General features: G+C 39.6%; 1 protein-coding gene across 2 annotated transcripts in view; it reads right to left on the bottom strand.

Annotated features, from left to right (window-relative positions):
• The window catches only part of ARHGEF28 (Rho guanine nucleotide exchange factor 28), a 320,618-nt gene that overhangs the window by 26,286 nt on the left and 279,372 nt on the right, over positions 1 to 14,960 (bottom strand). For both annotated transcript variants that reach the window (XM_017890633.1, XM_017890634.1), the window contains 5 exons: positions 14,029 to 14,129; positions 11,027 to 11,065; positions 10,885 to 10,932; positions 5,381 to 5,866; positions 3,731 to 4,031 (listed from right to left, as the gene is read on the bottom strand). In XM_017890633.1, coding sequence (XP_017746122.1) covers positions 3,731 to 4,031; positions 5,381 to 5,866; positions 10,885 to 10,932; positions 11,027 to 11,065; positions 14,029 to 14,129 — 975 coding nt within the window. The remainder of the gene's footprint in view (positions 1 to 3,730; positions 4,032 to 5,380; positions 5,867 to 10,884; positions 10,933 to 11,026; positions 11,066 to 14,028; positions 14,130 to 14,960) is intronic.

Raw genomic sequence — 14,960 nt, 5'->3', positions numbered from 1 at the left:
AAATGTCCCGTATGGGAAAAAAGTAAAGCTAAAGAGTATTTACGATACTGAAGATGTTCAGGCCCCATGCAAGAGTTGGCCACAGCAATCCAAAACATTTAGAAATATTTTCCAAATGTTGCTATTAAAGAGGGAAGGAGGGGAGGGAAAAAAAATCAATAAAAACAAAAACCCGGTCCTTAATCATGAACATCCCACCAGGCATTACAAAAGGATTAGATTTGTTCTATATCTAAACCAACTTCCTTAAAAAGTACAACTCATGGCTGGGGGTGGTGGCTCATGCCTGTGATCCTAGCACTTCGGGAGGCTGAAACAGTCCGATCGCTTGAGTTCTGGAGTTCAAGACCAGCCTGGGCAATATGCGGAAACCCCATCTCTACAAAAAAGCCAAAAATTAGCCGGGCATAGTGCAAGTCTGCAGTCCTAGCTACTCAGGTGGCTGAAGTGGGAGGAACCACTTGAGCCCAGGAGGTGGAAGTTGCAGTGAGCCAAAATCACACCACTGCACTCCAACCTGGGCAACAGAGTGAGACTCTCAATCTCAAAAAAAAAAAAAAAAAGTAAAATTCAAAACAGCTTTCTAGAAATTAGTAATTCAGGCCAGGCGTGGTGGCTCAAGCCTGTAATCCCAGCACTTTGGGAGGCCAAGGCAGGTGGATTGCTTGACGTCAGGAGTTCAAGACCAGCCTGGATAACCTGGCAAAACTCCATCTCTACTGAAAATACAAAAATTAGCCAGGTGTGATGGCGGGCACCTGTAATCCCAGCTACTCAGGAGGCTGAGGCAGGAGAATCACCTGAACTTGGGAGGTAGAGATTGCAGTGAGCCAAGATGTTACCACTGCACTCCAGCCTGGCTGACAGAGAGAGAGGCTCCTTCTCAAAAAAAAAAAAAAAGTAATTAAGAACGTAGAGTGTGATGATTGACAGCATGGGCTGTAAAGCCAATCTTCCCAGGTTCAATTTCTTGCTCTGCCATTTACTAGGTGTGTGACCTGGACAAGTTACTTAACCTTTCTGTATCCCAGCTGCCCCCTCAAAGGACAGAACCATCTCAGTGGGTTGTTGGGAGTATTAAATGAGTTTCTCCATGTAAAACCTTAGGACGGTGCCTGAAATTTGATGTGTCATATAAATACTCGTGGTAGGGGTGGGGGTAGAGCAATTCAGAAACCAATCACAATTAGAACACAAAAATGTCTGCTGAGGCTGTACTGAACAAACCAACAGAAATTCCTATCTAGGTGGTATCTAAACACATTGGAGAATTGTATTTATATACAATTTTTCCCATCAGCTTTACTGTTCCAGAAATTCACATTTTCACTGATCTGAGCTGATCCTCTACCCACAGTACCAGACTAGGCAAAACAGCAAACCATTCTTTAAGGTGTTATCTGAAACAGCTGACCTTAAGGTCTAACAATGAAAGAGTGACTGAAGCCTGAATGAAATCATGGTTAAGTGCACATTTAGCAAAAATACCAGCCCACAACATTATAGGCAAATTATGTTAGCCAGATTGTAGTGAACTATGGAGGTCCTCAGTAGTGGTCACTCATGGCCACTCACCCAGATTCAGTAGCAAAACACAGAAGAGGGGACAACAACACTGTGTGGTCCTTAGTTCTGCCACATCAACTGTCACCAACCAGCACACCCTGGAGCCTGCTTCTTCCTGTCCAGCTCCCCCCCGCCCAGTCACTGTCCCCCAAGGTCATGTGTGGCAAGCACCCATGGAGCCCAGCTAAGGCCATCACCAGCGGCTGATATTGTGTTACTGTCAATGATAAAAGCTGCGAAAGCTCTGCAGTGGTTTGAATCATTTTACCTAGCCTTGACCACTCTTTTAAGTATATATATCCAATTTTCATTCTACTTTATTATCACCTCCTATTCTCTGACTTTCTTTTCTCTCCTCTAGAAATTGCTTATCATGAAGTAAACAAACATAAAGAAGGTTTTTTGACTAGTTGCAAAACTCCAGTGGTGAACAGTACACACAGCATTTCTGATGTAATCCCTACTTATATAAACCAGGATGTTCCTGAGAGATTTAAGCCAAAGTTGATTTTCCTCTCTCCTGTCAATGTCCTGAGTGTCCTTGGCCTACTCTGGACATACAATTTCTTAAGCATAAGTACATTTCTCAGCATTTCCTTTGGCTCTAATTCCTTACATGTGGATAGACTGGTTTTGTATATAATCACTGTTTATTTCCTTAGTACATTTTCTATCTACTGCAAGTATGCTGCCAAATGCTTTAAAAGTTTTACTTTGAAGCACAAGTCAATAGAAAAGATGGGAGATACACAAAAAGTAAAAGAGACATGCTTCTTTTAAACAAAAGCTGAATGTGGTTTAACTCAAACTGAGTTTCGGAATTATAACAAAGCCAGTATGTAAAACCATGCTGACAAAAACACAGGAAGCACTATAAATAGCAGGTTAATGGATCAACACAGCAAAGCAACATGTGCTTAGAAAAAGCATTCTGCAATGTGCTCTCTATTGTAGTAAAGTTGCAAGATAATATATTAAAGAAGTTACATTTTCTAAATTTTGCTTGACCTTTTATTTAGTCTGAACTATTCCATCATATTTTTTCTTTATCTAAAGAATATTTGAAACAATACTTTAAAAAACTATTTCATTCTCTCCTATATGCTGACAAGAAGTAAGAATGTTACCACAGTGACTTAAGTAATGTAAAGAATTAGCCACCATTAAGAATCAAAATCTTTTGGATCAGTAATAAATCAACTTATAAGCAGTGTCAGAATTATTACTCTTGAATTGGGAGAAGCCAAATACCTTCTTTTTTGTTGCTGAAAAATTATCCTCCAACTGACAATCTAAGAATATATATTAAGTATAGAAACAAATCTGTATCCAGTTCTGAAGACTTCTATACTACTGCTTGTTTTATGTTTCTGAAACATTTTGCTGTGGGTGATTTATTTCACATCCATGTGGCCAGCCATTTGTTTATTCTATTGCATACCATCTGTTTTTCAGTAGAGAGGTTTCAAGTTCTTCTCATTCCCTACCTCATGTCTCACAAAAAACAATTTATAATAGACATAGATTTAAATCATTCGGATTCATGTAGAGCTGGTAACACGAGCTGCCTTTCATTTATACTTGGCAAATGCTTTAATGGGATTAGCAAATTGTGTTATTATGAGGTACTTATGGAGAAAAAAACCTTTTTTTTTTTTTTTTTTTTTTTTTACAATGACAAATGACGTTAACAGTTTCATTTTGGGTGTTTAATAGCAATACAGAAGATTTCACTAATGTTACAGGAAATTGCCCTGATAAAGTCCCACTACCAACCCTGTTGGTATCTTTTATTTCTGAGTGTCAACGTAGGTGTTTCAGGATGTAGTGGGATTCACAATAGTGGGGAGTAAATACCAAGTTGCTTTACTTTTAAGAGGACATTATCATTTTAACCCACATATCTAAAAATCCGGTCTGGTTCTTACATGTTGTGAGCATTCGCTAAGCCCTATGACCATAGTCTCACTTGTCTAGGTAACTTACAAGCAAAGGCCGTCCCCAGACTTCCCCAAAGAAAAGTGAATGCTGCAAACTCCAGCTCATCAGTACCAATTTATTCCCATGGTAGGGAGGACTTTGATGCACCCTACACAAGAGCCAACCGTTCAGAGGGACAACTTCTTGTTCAAACTATACAGATGACGTTTAAAGTGTTAATTACCATTTTTACAAGAATCCTTGCTGCTTTCGTGGAAAGGAAGTATCTGATGGCTGGACCCAGAGGCTGTCCACAGTTCGTGACTGACATTCAAAGGCTGAGAAGGGTCCATCTTGAGGTCTACCTGATTTTCACTAGTCCTTACCAAGTCAGAAGGAGATCGACTTGTGGGGTAAGTGGCATCCTGATGTATAACTGATGGATTCGGTTTGTTGAAAGTGTTAAATGACATTTGTACTAAAGCTTCATTGATGAAGAATGAGTTTTCATGACACAAACTCTCAGATCGATTAAGTTCCATTACCTATGTAAAAAAACAGAGGAAAAGTACAATAATTTTTCTAACTTACACGTTTCATAAAGTATTTATTCCTGAGAGAATCTTAGGAATCAAGATTTCAGTAAAAGTAAGGTCAAGATTACCACTTCTTTTCTCCCCCCACCCCATCCTCTTTTAATGAGCTAGTACCAAAAACTTCAATTTGCTATGCATGGCATATCTTTAACAAAATAAATAAATAAATAAAAAAGAGTGGCGTTCTATGACATTAAAGTGTTTCCACTTTATTTTAATCAGAGAAAGCAGCATTTTTTACTTTTGCTAAATAAAAAAGTTGAAAACATATCCATATATACATGAGGAGTTAGCAATAAACATAATTTAGCCAACTTAAAAGGAAAAACAGATTGCAACAGAGATCTTGTACAACTTCATGCACTATCAATAAAAAAAAAAATACATGCTCATAACACAGGAAAATAAACTTCTGGGACCAATGGGATTGTCAAGCATGGTTAGAAAAGATGCAAATAAATAACTCTTACTAGTGAAATGGATTTTGAATTTACTATATCAAATTTACAAAGAGAGAATAAGCTCGGCATAACAGAATAGTATTATACTTGCTAAATTCAGTGCCTATAGTATTTATTAATAGTTAATTGATCTTCTAAAAGCTACTTCTACATAGAACTCTAAGACAGTCCTTCAAATACCGGAAAAGAGCAAGCTCACGGTGAGTGTGACTCCAGGACAAACCCACCCCGGCCTTTCTAGGACAACTCGATTCTATGTTTGTTCCTTAGGCAAGGGCATCTCAGGCAGAGTGCAGTGGTCCCATAGGACCTGGGCCCTTACACTGTCCTTTTTTTTTTTTTTTTTTTTTTTTTTGAAACGGAGTTTCACTCTTGTCACCCAGGCTGGAGTGCAATGGCACAATCTCGGCTCGATGCAACCTCCGCCTCATGGGTTCAAGCGATTTTTCTGCCTCAGCCTCCTGAGTAGCTGGGATTACAGGCGCCCGCCACCAAGCTCAGCTAATTTTTGTATTTTTAGTAGACACGAGGTTTCACCATGTTGGCCAGGCTGGTTTCGAACTCTCAATCTCAGGTGATCTGCCCGCCTCGGCCTCCCAAAGTGCTGGAATTACAGGCGTGAGCCACCGCGCCCGGCCCACAGCATCCATATTTTAAGTCAACGTGGATATGTATTATCTCTGAAAGCTTCCAGCTTTGGCTACCTACAAATTGAGAAATCCTCATGAGGTCTTACACAAAAACCAAAATGACAGATGTTTGGTTAGTGTCCTAGGAATCCCCAGGCCCAGCCCTGTCTTCGAGAGGCTGCCTCACAGCACCCCAGAAGGTCCATACCTCGGGGCCACCCGGAAGGAACACCGCGGGCAGGCTCCTCTGCCGGCCGTGCTTCCAGTGGCCCAGCAGGCTCTGCTGGGCCTGCATCCTCGCCCGCTCCCTCTCCACCAGGCGCTGGCCCTCCCTCAGCCGCTCCAGGCTGTGCTGATACTCCTGGAGCTGGAGGTCCAGCTCGCCCCGGCTCCGCAGCAGCAGCTCCTCCTGCGACTGGCACTCCCGCTCCCGCTCCTGCAGCCAGCTCTCCTTGGCCGCCTGAGCCCGCTGCTGCTGGTCACACCTGCGGAGCCAGCGCCGCCGCTCCTGCTGGAGCTGGTGCTGGAGCTGGTGCACGTTGGCCAGCTCCTCATGCTGCCTGTCCGCGTCGCGGGACTTCTGGTCCTGCAAAGGGCCGCCTCGGAGGACAGAGTGGCCGAGAGACAGGCCCTCCTGCTGCTGGAGAACCAGCCTGTGGATCTCAATGTGGCTGTCCTGAATGGTCAAGGCGGCCTGTCAGAGCAGACAGAGGAAAAATAATTAAACACAGGCTTCCATTGTTATTGTTTACGCTTTCCGTTGGAACTACCTGGAAACACAGAACGCAGGCCCGAACTCATTTCTCTTAATATTTCTGGCCTTTTCCTAAGTTACCTCCAAAGGCAAGATTTGTGTGGCATTCCGCAGAGGCTTGTCTACATATATCCTAGGGGTATGACCTGTGAATTCATAGAGAAAAGAAACAAAGCCCAAAAGCAGTATCATCCTCTCCTACGGAAAGGTAGTTTGGTGCTGGTTGTTGGGTGATAGCTAAGCGAGTCTCCCGAATACGAACTAGGCATGTAAATTCACAGGACTGTGCGTTCCTGTTCTACATCTCGTTCTCTTGCTGAGGTCTCCCTAGTCAATCGTTCATGAGAACTTAAGAATCCACATAAACCTCGTAGCATCCTTTCTTTGAGTCCCAAACCAGAAATTACTTGAGCTACATTGCATTATGAAGACATAAAATAAAATCAACTATTTGGAGACTTTTGGTAAATAATGTTTTTATAACATAATGCCCGAGAAGAGCAGTTAATACCATTTTTAGGAGATACGCAAGTGGCTAAAGCTGGTCTCATTACTGTTCCATCTTTGTATTATAGCAGGAAGGTCATGCACACAAAAACTAAGCTGAAATGTATTTGTTTAATAGATCGCTAACAGGAGGCTGAAATGATTAAGGGAAAATAGATACTCTAAAGCCCAGAGGACATTACCAACCAGATTAAAAAAACATTTTAAGTTACGCTATCTGCCTATGAAAAGTTTGGCAACATCACAGGAAATAATTACCAAGATCTGGAAGGATTCCACAAAACCAAAAAGATCTCCGTGAATGCCCTTGGAAGCTTTTAATTTTAAAAGTTCCCATTTAGAGTGCAAAGCAGGACAGAAGGGACAAATTGAAAATGGACACATACTGGGTATGTGTGTATGTTTTGACTCCATATGAGAAATCATTACTCTCCTAGGGATAAATTCACATTTTTCCTTCCTAAGAATCTTTTAAACTGTCCATATAACAGATGTTGGGAAGATGGGGATTTGACCATAAGTTCTTTGTCAGCTCAGCAGTTTCCTATACTTTTGAAAGTTAAAGAACTAAGATATATTTTAAATTCATACTTGTCTTGGAATACGACTCAAAAATGTATTCACTGGGGCCGTTTGAAAGAAAATTCATATTTTTAAATTTGGAAATTAATCTTTAAAATTTCAGACACATGAATAGTTAGTGGCTTTTGGGAGTTGTTATAAATAAAACAATGATTATCATTCAGAATAGGTATTAATTACTATGATCTTTAAATATGAAATAATTAGCACGCAATAAACCACTCAGGACTCTGTTGATCTGGCTAAATAAAATTGTAGACTGTACATCACCACTTAATTCTAATAAATCCTAAGGGACAGTATGGTAAGACAAACAAAAATCCAATACTTTCTATGTCAAAACTACCACAATAACGCTCACGTAAGGGTTACAGTTACAGTAATTAAGTGCTGCTGTGAGGTATTCTTCATGTCTATCTAACATTTGGGATAAAGCCATTCTTTTCCCTTGCATAGAGGTGGAATCTGAAGATTGGATATTCATCTAAATTTAAATATTCATTTAAAGCTAAATGAATAATCTTCACACTTAAAGTTTACATTTATATTTAGGACAGAGAACAGCACTTGCTTTTCAAGTTTAAGGAAATTCCCAATTCACTCGCTTAACTTTACTTTGATAGAATATCTGTGTCTTTTCCTTTTTGCCCTGTCTATGCCTCATTTCTAACTCTATTTTCCTAATATAGGGATCAAATTTCATTCCACCTGATTCAAAATTGTTTATGTAAAAACTTCAGTCACATATAAGACATTCAGCTTCAAAAAAGACGACTGTGCCATGAACAGAAATCTTTCAAAGCCCATGGCCTTGGACCAGCTCAGAAGCTCTGGTTAGGTTAAGAGAATTCACTGTAGACTTTGATATTTCCCATGTCGCTTTAACCTAATGTGTTGCAAAAATTAGGTCATTCAGGTGATCAAGCTTTTCTGGACCTTGAATCTACACAGAGCTGCATTCAGGGTTGAAAAGAAGACACAGGACCTTGTGAGTGTTTTCATCAGGCAACACTAGCCAGAATGCTCAATGTTTTCATCCCCCAAGTTAATGGCTGCTGCTCAAACTGTATCCCTTCTCAGCTGACATTTAAAATAAAGATTATTTGTCTTACATGATACATTGATTTCTAAGAACATCAACCCCAGAACCGCACATCTAGCCCAAGACACTAAAAGCATTATCACTAAATCTTGAACAAGACAAAGAGCTTGCTATTACCACTATTATTTAACACATTTTCAAAAGTCCTAGCCTAAGCAGTAAGCCAAGAAAATGAAATTCATGTAATTATTGACAAATAGCCATAATATCATTATTTTCTAATTTTATTTTCTACCTGGAATACTTCAAAAAATCAATGGAAAACTATTAAAATGAAAAATAAAGTTCAATGAGTTGGCCAGTTACAATATAAGTACCCCAAAATCAATACCTTTATTTATATTAGCAACAACCATTGGGGACACAAAATGAAAAAAAAAGTATTCATAATAGCAGTAAAGAGAAATATGAATAAACTTAGTGAAAAAATGTATATATACACACATATCATACTATATGAAAACAATTACAAAGCTCTCCAGCAAATCATAGAATAAGAGATGACTGACCAATGTTCTTATATGAGTAAGTGATTAAGGTAAAGGTGTTGATTCTCTCCAATTTAATTCAAAAATATAATGAAATTTTAATTTAATGGTGTTGGTAAGAGATAAGAAACTTGTCTAAGAGCTCTTGTGGGACTGGGCGCAGTGACTCAGGCCTGTAATCCCAGAACTTTGGGAGGCCAAGGCAGGTAGATCACTTTGAGCCCAGGAGTTGGAGACCAGCCTGGGCAACATGGTGAAACCCTGTCTCTACTAAAAAAAGAAAAACTCGCCAGGTTTGGCGGCACACGCCTATAGTCTCAGCTCCTTGGGAGGCTGAGGCGGGAGGATGGCTTCAGCCCAGGAGACGGAGGTTGCAGTGAGTTGAGATTGTGCCACTGCACTCCAGCCTGGGTAACAGAGCCAGACCCTGTCTCAAAAAACTAAATAAATAAAAAATAAGAGCTCTTGTGGAAGAATATATAAATATGCATAGAAAAATAAATAAGAGTAGCACTGTCATATATTCAAATGTAATCCAAGGCTTTAACAATTCAGATGTTGGTCCTAGAGCAAGAATAAAAGGTCATAAGAGAAAGAAGTCCTGATGGAGTCAAAGTCTAAATAATTAAACATGGAATGCAGCATGCCTTTATATTTTCTGCTGAGAACTTAGGCTTCATTTTATTTTCTTTTAAATTCAACAAGATATGAAGCATGAATGAATAATAAACCAGTGAGGGAAAAATGTTTTGTCTCAGTAGTAGTCAAAGAAGTACAAATAAAATAATCAGATACCCTAATCCATCTTCAAATGGAAGAGAAAAAGAGAGAATGTTGGTTGATTTGATTATTTTGGCAAAGTCTATTGAAAACCAAAACAAAATGATTCTTCTTATTTATCCTAAGGAAACAGTCAGATGTATTCAAAGAGATGAGTACACAAGGATGTCCTCTACAGTGTTGTTAATAATACAAAAGTATAAACAATAAGGGATTGAATAAACCCCACAGACTTGAATTTAACATATAATCATTAAAAAGTATGCTTTGGAACAATAGTTGATGACAGAAAGTTACATATTACAGAAGAGTGCATAGGAAACAATTCTAAAATCTGGAGCCTTATACATCAACATGATAATTTTAATTCTCTTTGTAGAATCAGAAATCATTTTCTTTCATTTACTTGTACTCTCAAATTTTTCTACAAATTTTTCAACAATCCAAACATTGCATGTATATCCTTTCGAGATATATTTTAATGAGTAAATTAAGCCATCGGACACACTGAGCCTCTTTCTTGTGCATGGTCTAAGCTAGTGGTCTCCAACCTTTTTGGCAGCAGGGACCCATTTTGTGGAAGACAGATTTTTTTTAATGGATGGAGTGGGGTGTGGTGAGAATGGTTTCAGGATGAAACTGTACCACCTCAGATCATCAGGCATTAGATTCTTATAAGGAGTGGGCAACCTAGATCCCTAGATTGCATGCACAGTTCACAATAGGGTTCACGCTCCTATGAGAATCTAATGCCACCACTGATCTCACAGGAGGCGGAGCTCAGGTGGTACGGCTCACTTGCCCCTGGCTCACCTCCTGTTGTGCACCCTAGACGGGTACCACTCTGTACCTAGAGGTTTGGAGACCCCAGCCTAAGGGATCATCCACCCATTTAATCCTAAATGCAAGCATGATTTTTTTTTAAATGTCTGCTTTTCCTTGAAAGACAGTAAGCCATTTGAGAGCAGGCTGTGTGGCTCATTTGCCTTTGTGTGCTCTGCCCTCAGCATACTCAGCACAGAGATGGGCACTGCGTATTCATCCCCTCAACATTAATAAATTTATAAGTGTTGAGTGGATGAACAAACAAAAGAGTAAAGCAACATATGGATTACTTAACTACTCTAAAGGCTGATGGCCACATGGAGAAGTCAAAGTTGTTTAGGTGTGAATTTAGGTTTTCATCAGAAAATGTGAAGTCATGCTATGCTCACCTAAGAGTTTCATTGTAAATGTCAAGCCAGATCATATTCATCAGTATTTTTTAAAGATATGAACTGTTTTATGATTTCAGAGAAGAATGGTATAAAATATAGTCATGGTGTTGCCTCTGATTACAAAACCATGTGAGTCCAACACATTATACTTAGAAGGCTGCCATTCTTTAAAGATCATTCCCTACCTCTCACTTGTTCTCATTTTTAAAGTCTGGGAATCATCAAAGAGAATTGCATTAAGAGAAACATTCACAAGGTCAAAGATTAGAGGAGAGTAGTTACCTGAAGGCTATATAAGAGACGGGTTAAATTCTGTATGGCTTGTATAATCTGAAAAACAAAATTATAAGTGTCAAATTCTTGAAAAAGCTTTCGTTCTCCACAAATAAAGGCTGGTGATACATTTAAGGTATGTGCAGCTCACCTCTGACTGTGAAGAACCTGGAAAATTTCTACATTCAACCTAAAATACATAAAAAACAAGAAAATGAATAACCATTCTACTTTTGAAAAGCTGCCCTGTAATGTCCCAAAATGTATGACTTGGGTAAATCACTTTGCTGTCTCTAAACTTGATTATCTCATCTATACTGACTCAGTTTCCTCCCAGAAATAAAAACCTATAGAATTAAACAAACAGTTGACAACAAGAGCATCCTTCACGCAAAGTTGATGTTTGAGATACATGGCAATTTTCACCCAATCACTCCTTAAAACAACAAGGGATGACAGTAAGGACACCCTGAAAACTCAAGTGACAACATTTACCTTGTGCAAACCACAATGTGATTTGAGTTCCCTGTGCTCAGACTGCAGTTGTCTTTTGGGTCAGGCTGACCTTTTATATTCTAGAGGCCAGATTGGAAGTTATATCATATCTGGCCTCAACTCCTTTTCTCAATGTTTGAGATTCACGACATCAAAATATACAGCAGTTGGGAAAAAATAAACCAGACTCAGACCCTGGCCATAGGGGCACGCTTAGCTGGGCTGCTCTAGATCCCACCACAGTCAGAGATCACCAGACCAGTGACTGCCTTAGTAGTAGTACTAGCAGCAGAGGCCATGAACCAGCCACAGGAGACCATCTGTTCTTTAGGGACAGGGTCTATGCCTCATTCATTGTCTCTTCGACAGCACACATTAAGGGCACATGTGGATAGTGATGGCACTTATTTATTCATTTATTGTCTGCCTTCTTTCCCTAGGATGCAAATCAGTGAGTAGCAAGACTTTATCCATGTGCTCCATATCATAAGAATGATGCCTGACGTAACATGGACACTCGAGTGAATGATTCTAAGTTGAACTCGATGGCTATGCCAATCAATCAATAAATATCGATCACCCACTATAAACTTCACACCTAACGCTATGGGAGACCATCGGATACCCTGAATTAAACTATTACTAATTCACTCTCTCTTTTCTATTAACACAGTCTCCTGTATGCTGCTTGCTTTCATCTGGGCACATCTAATTTTAAGCCATAAAAAGCAGCCAGCCATGGTCATGTCCTCAGGTAATTTTGAAGTTGTTAAATTCAATTAGTTTAGGCTGGTGATGCCAGGATGAGTTAGCCAGACCTCTGCTTCCCCTGGACTGCCAATTAAAGATTTCACTCGTAAGCAGCACCTCTGATAGGGAAATGACAGAGGCTGAAAAAGGAGATGAAGCTTAAAGACATTAGATCTGTGCCCAACCCTGGGGGAGAGAACAGGCTGTAAGAATCCCCGCCCTAGAGGGATTGTTGGCGTTCTTGCAGCTCTTCTGGCTGTGTCTTGGCCCATCCCCATTCCACTGCTCCTGTAGTAAGACCATATGGCACAGAGTTTTTATAGTCTATAAAAATTAGAACCATAGAAATGAGCTGGACTGTGCTACCTGTTGTTACTTATGCCCAAAAGCCACTAGGTTTGACACAAGACAGGAAATTTCGCGTTTTTAATGGAGTTGTTCTGCCACCTTGTGGTGAATATTTAAAACTGCAGTTGGTGATTTATCCATTATTTCTGCATTTGAGTTAGATTTCATTTTTTAAAATTATTTCAGAAATTTGTTCTAACTTTACCTTGTAGAGGATGCTAATGACAAAATATCCATTATACACCTTTTAAAAGTTTGGATCCTGCCCTTTACCTGGGTTTATTAATTTATTAATTTTTCAAAATGCCTTATTAAGAGAAAAAATTTGCAGATAGCTTAATCCAAAGAACCTGGACACTTAACCTCAATTGTCTACCTGTAGCTGAATTGAAGTGAGAGAGGGAGACTCCAGGGGTAGCAGCCACCCAACTTTGAATTCAAAATTAAACTATTACTAATTCGCTCTCTCTTTTCTATTAACACAGCTGGACACCACAAATTTCACACTGAAAAGTGAAGTCTTCACCGAAAAGGATGAAAAGCAGGAACACTTTAAGAAGCAATACGTTAGAAAGCTTACAATCAGAAGGAGTAGAGTCAAATATTACATTCCTATGCTCATTTTGGCCTGTGAAGTTTAAAAAAGAACACTCAGTCACAGCTGTCTTTTCTCTGGATCTTAAAAGTCCTGGACTTGATTTCTCAGTCCTATGTAATATACACAAAAAGTATATAATATGTAAAATACGTTGTATATATAAGAGAAGACCTGACATTTGCCATTTTTTCACATTGACACATATTGGCACCTAGTAATGTACCTAATTCAATTTTAGAGAAAGCTAAACTCTGGAGCCCCGACAAGTTGGAAGAGGCCAACTTGCCACCTCCCAGAACCATATTTTATTCCTTCCCTATTTCTGACATCTCACTTTTAGTGGACATTAATAGGAAGTTTTATGTATTTAATTCTTCAAGAGAGAGTTAACACCTATGTATATAGCAGTAAGTCAAAAAAGAAGCATTTAGAATCGCTGTGCCCCAAGCAAAAATTGGTCAAATTAATTAAAAATTGACCACAAAAAAAGTAGGTGAAATGTGGGTGGTGACAGGAAATCAACTCTGCAAGGAGAGGAGGGTCAAGGAAGGTGGAAGAAGCAAGAATATTCCAAAGGAAAAGGTGTTTCAATTACTTTGGCGCCATCTGGTTGCAAAAGGGCCCCCGGGTGCCAGAGCTGCCAGACATAGTGGGTGAGAAGCAAAGGTCTGCAGGGCAGAAAGACCAGAAGTCAGAGAGCACAGACACACATATACACAGGAGAGTTTTTAATCTTTTTAATAACTTTTCAATCATTGCTTTGTTTACACCTACATGACACAGGAAGTGCAAGCACATTTGAAGAAATAAGTTAGAAAGTTTAAATATGAATATTTAAATCAATTGAGAACAATTCAGAAAAGCACCTCGGTCCCACTCACTGCCGTGACAGACCAGAACCTGAGGCTATTTTATTATACACAGTAACCGCTGCCGTTTACTAACAAATCAGTTCACAATACCTTCTCCCCTGCATCAGAGACGGCCAAGTCGGTTACCACACCCTGGATCCCGGGATCCACATCCGAACAGCCTCTTTCTTCTCTCCCTCCTGTGACTAATGCTGGAAGCACGCCATCGAGACAGAAACAAAAAGGACAGCGTCAAACATCAGCCAGCCGATCGGGTTCTCCTGTACACGGCCAACACATATTTCAAAATAAGAAACATCACAAAATACTACGTATTGAGTATTCTTAGACGAGGTGCTTGGATGAGCGCAGAGCAATGCACGTGGTCCCTGCCCGCATGGGGCTTACAGGCTAACAGACAGCAACTGACCAACGGTACAAGGTATCACCATCTTTGTACTTTTCTTTCTTGCGCTGAAGTGTTCGTGTGTTGTTCGTGGTACAGAGGGTAGACGCTACATCTCACTCTCACTTAATAGGAAAAAGCCTCCTGGGAAGGGTGAAATTTAAAACAGGTGCTGTAGAAAAAAAGCAAGGTCTCTTGGCAGACCCAAGTCTGTAAAAAGTCTCCCTTGTGGCCAGTGCAAGAGCAGCAGATGATAAACAAGGGTTAGGAGGAAGGAGGAGTCCGAAGGAGGAGGGAGACGTCTTTCTAGGAAGGCGGAGATGGCTAATACTTCACAGTCTCACAGTCATACAAACCAAGAACCTGTCCCTATCTCTGAATAACTTATTTTTTAACAATTTATAAATGTGTTGTTTTTCTCACATTTCTTATTTATGCTTTAAATTTACAAATACTATGTATTTAACCTATGCAAACACAGAAATTCATCCCGAAATATTTTTAAATACCAAATACAGATTTCACTTCATCCATTAAATCTCTGTTGACAGGATTTTATTTATTTCTTTACCCATGTGAACTCAGTTAAAACTTAAACTGTGCCCACCTTGCACTGATTAAAACTAGAATTTTCAAA

Source organism: Rhinopithecus bieti, unplaced genomic scaffold (genome assembly GCF_001698545.2).
Source record: "Rhinopithecus bieti isolate Rb0 unplaced genomic scaffold, ASM169854v2 scaffold_18354, whole genome shotgun sequence".
In the NCBI taxonomy this organism is placed as follows: domain Eukaryota; kingdom Metazoa; phylum Chordata; class Mammalia; order Primates; family Cercopithecidae; genus Rhinopithecus; species Rhinopithecus bieti.
This window is presented reverse-complemented; position numbering and strand designations above follow the sequence as displayed.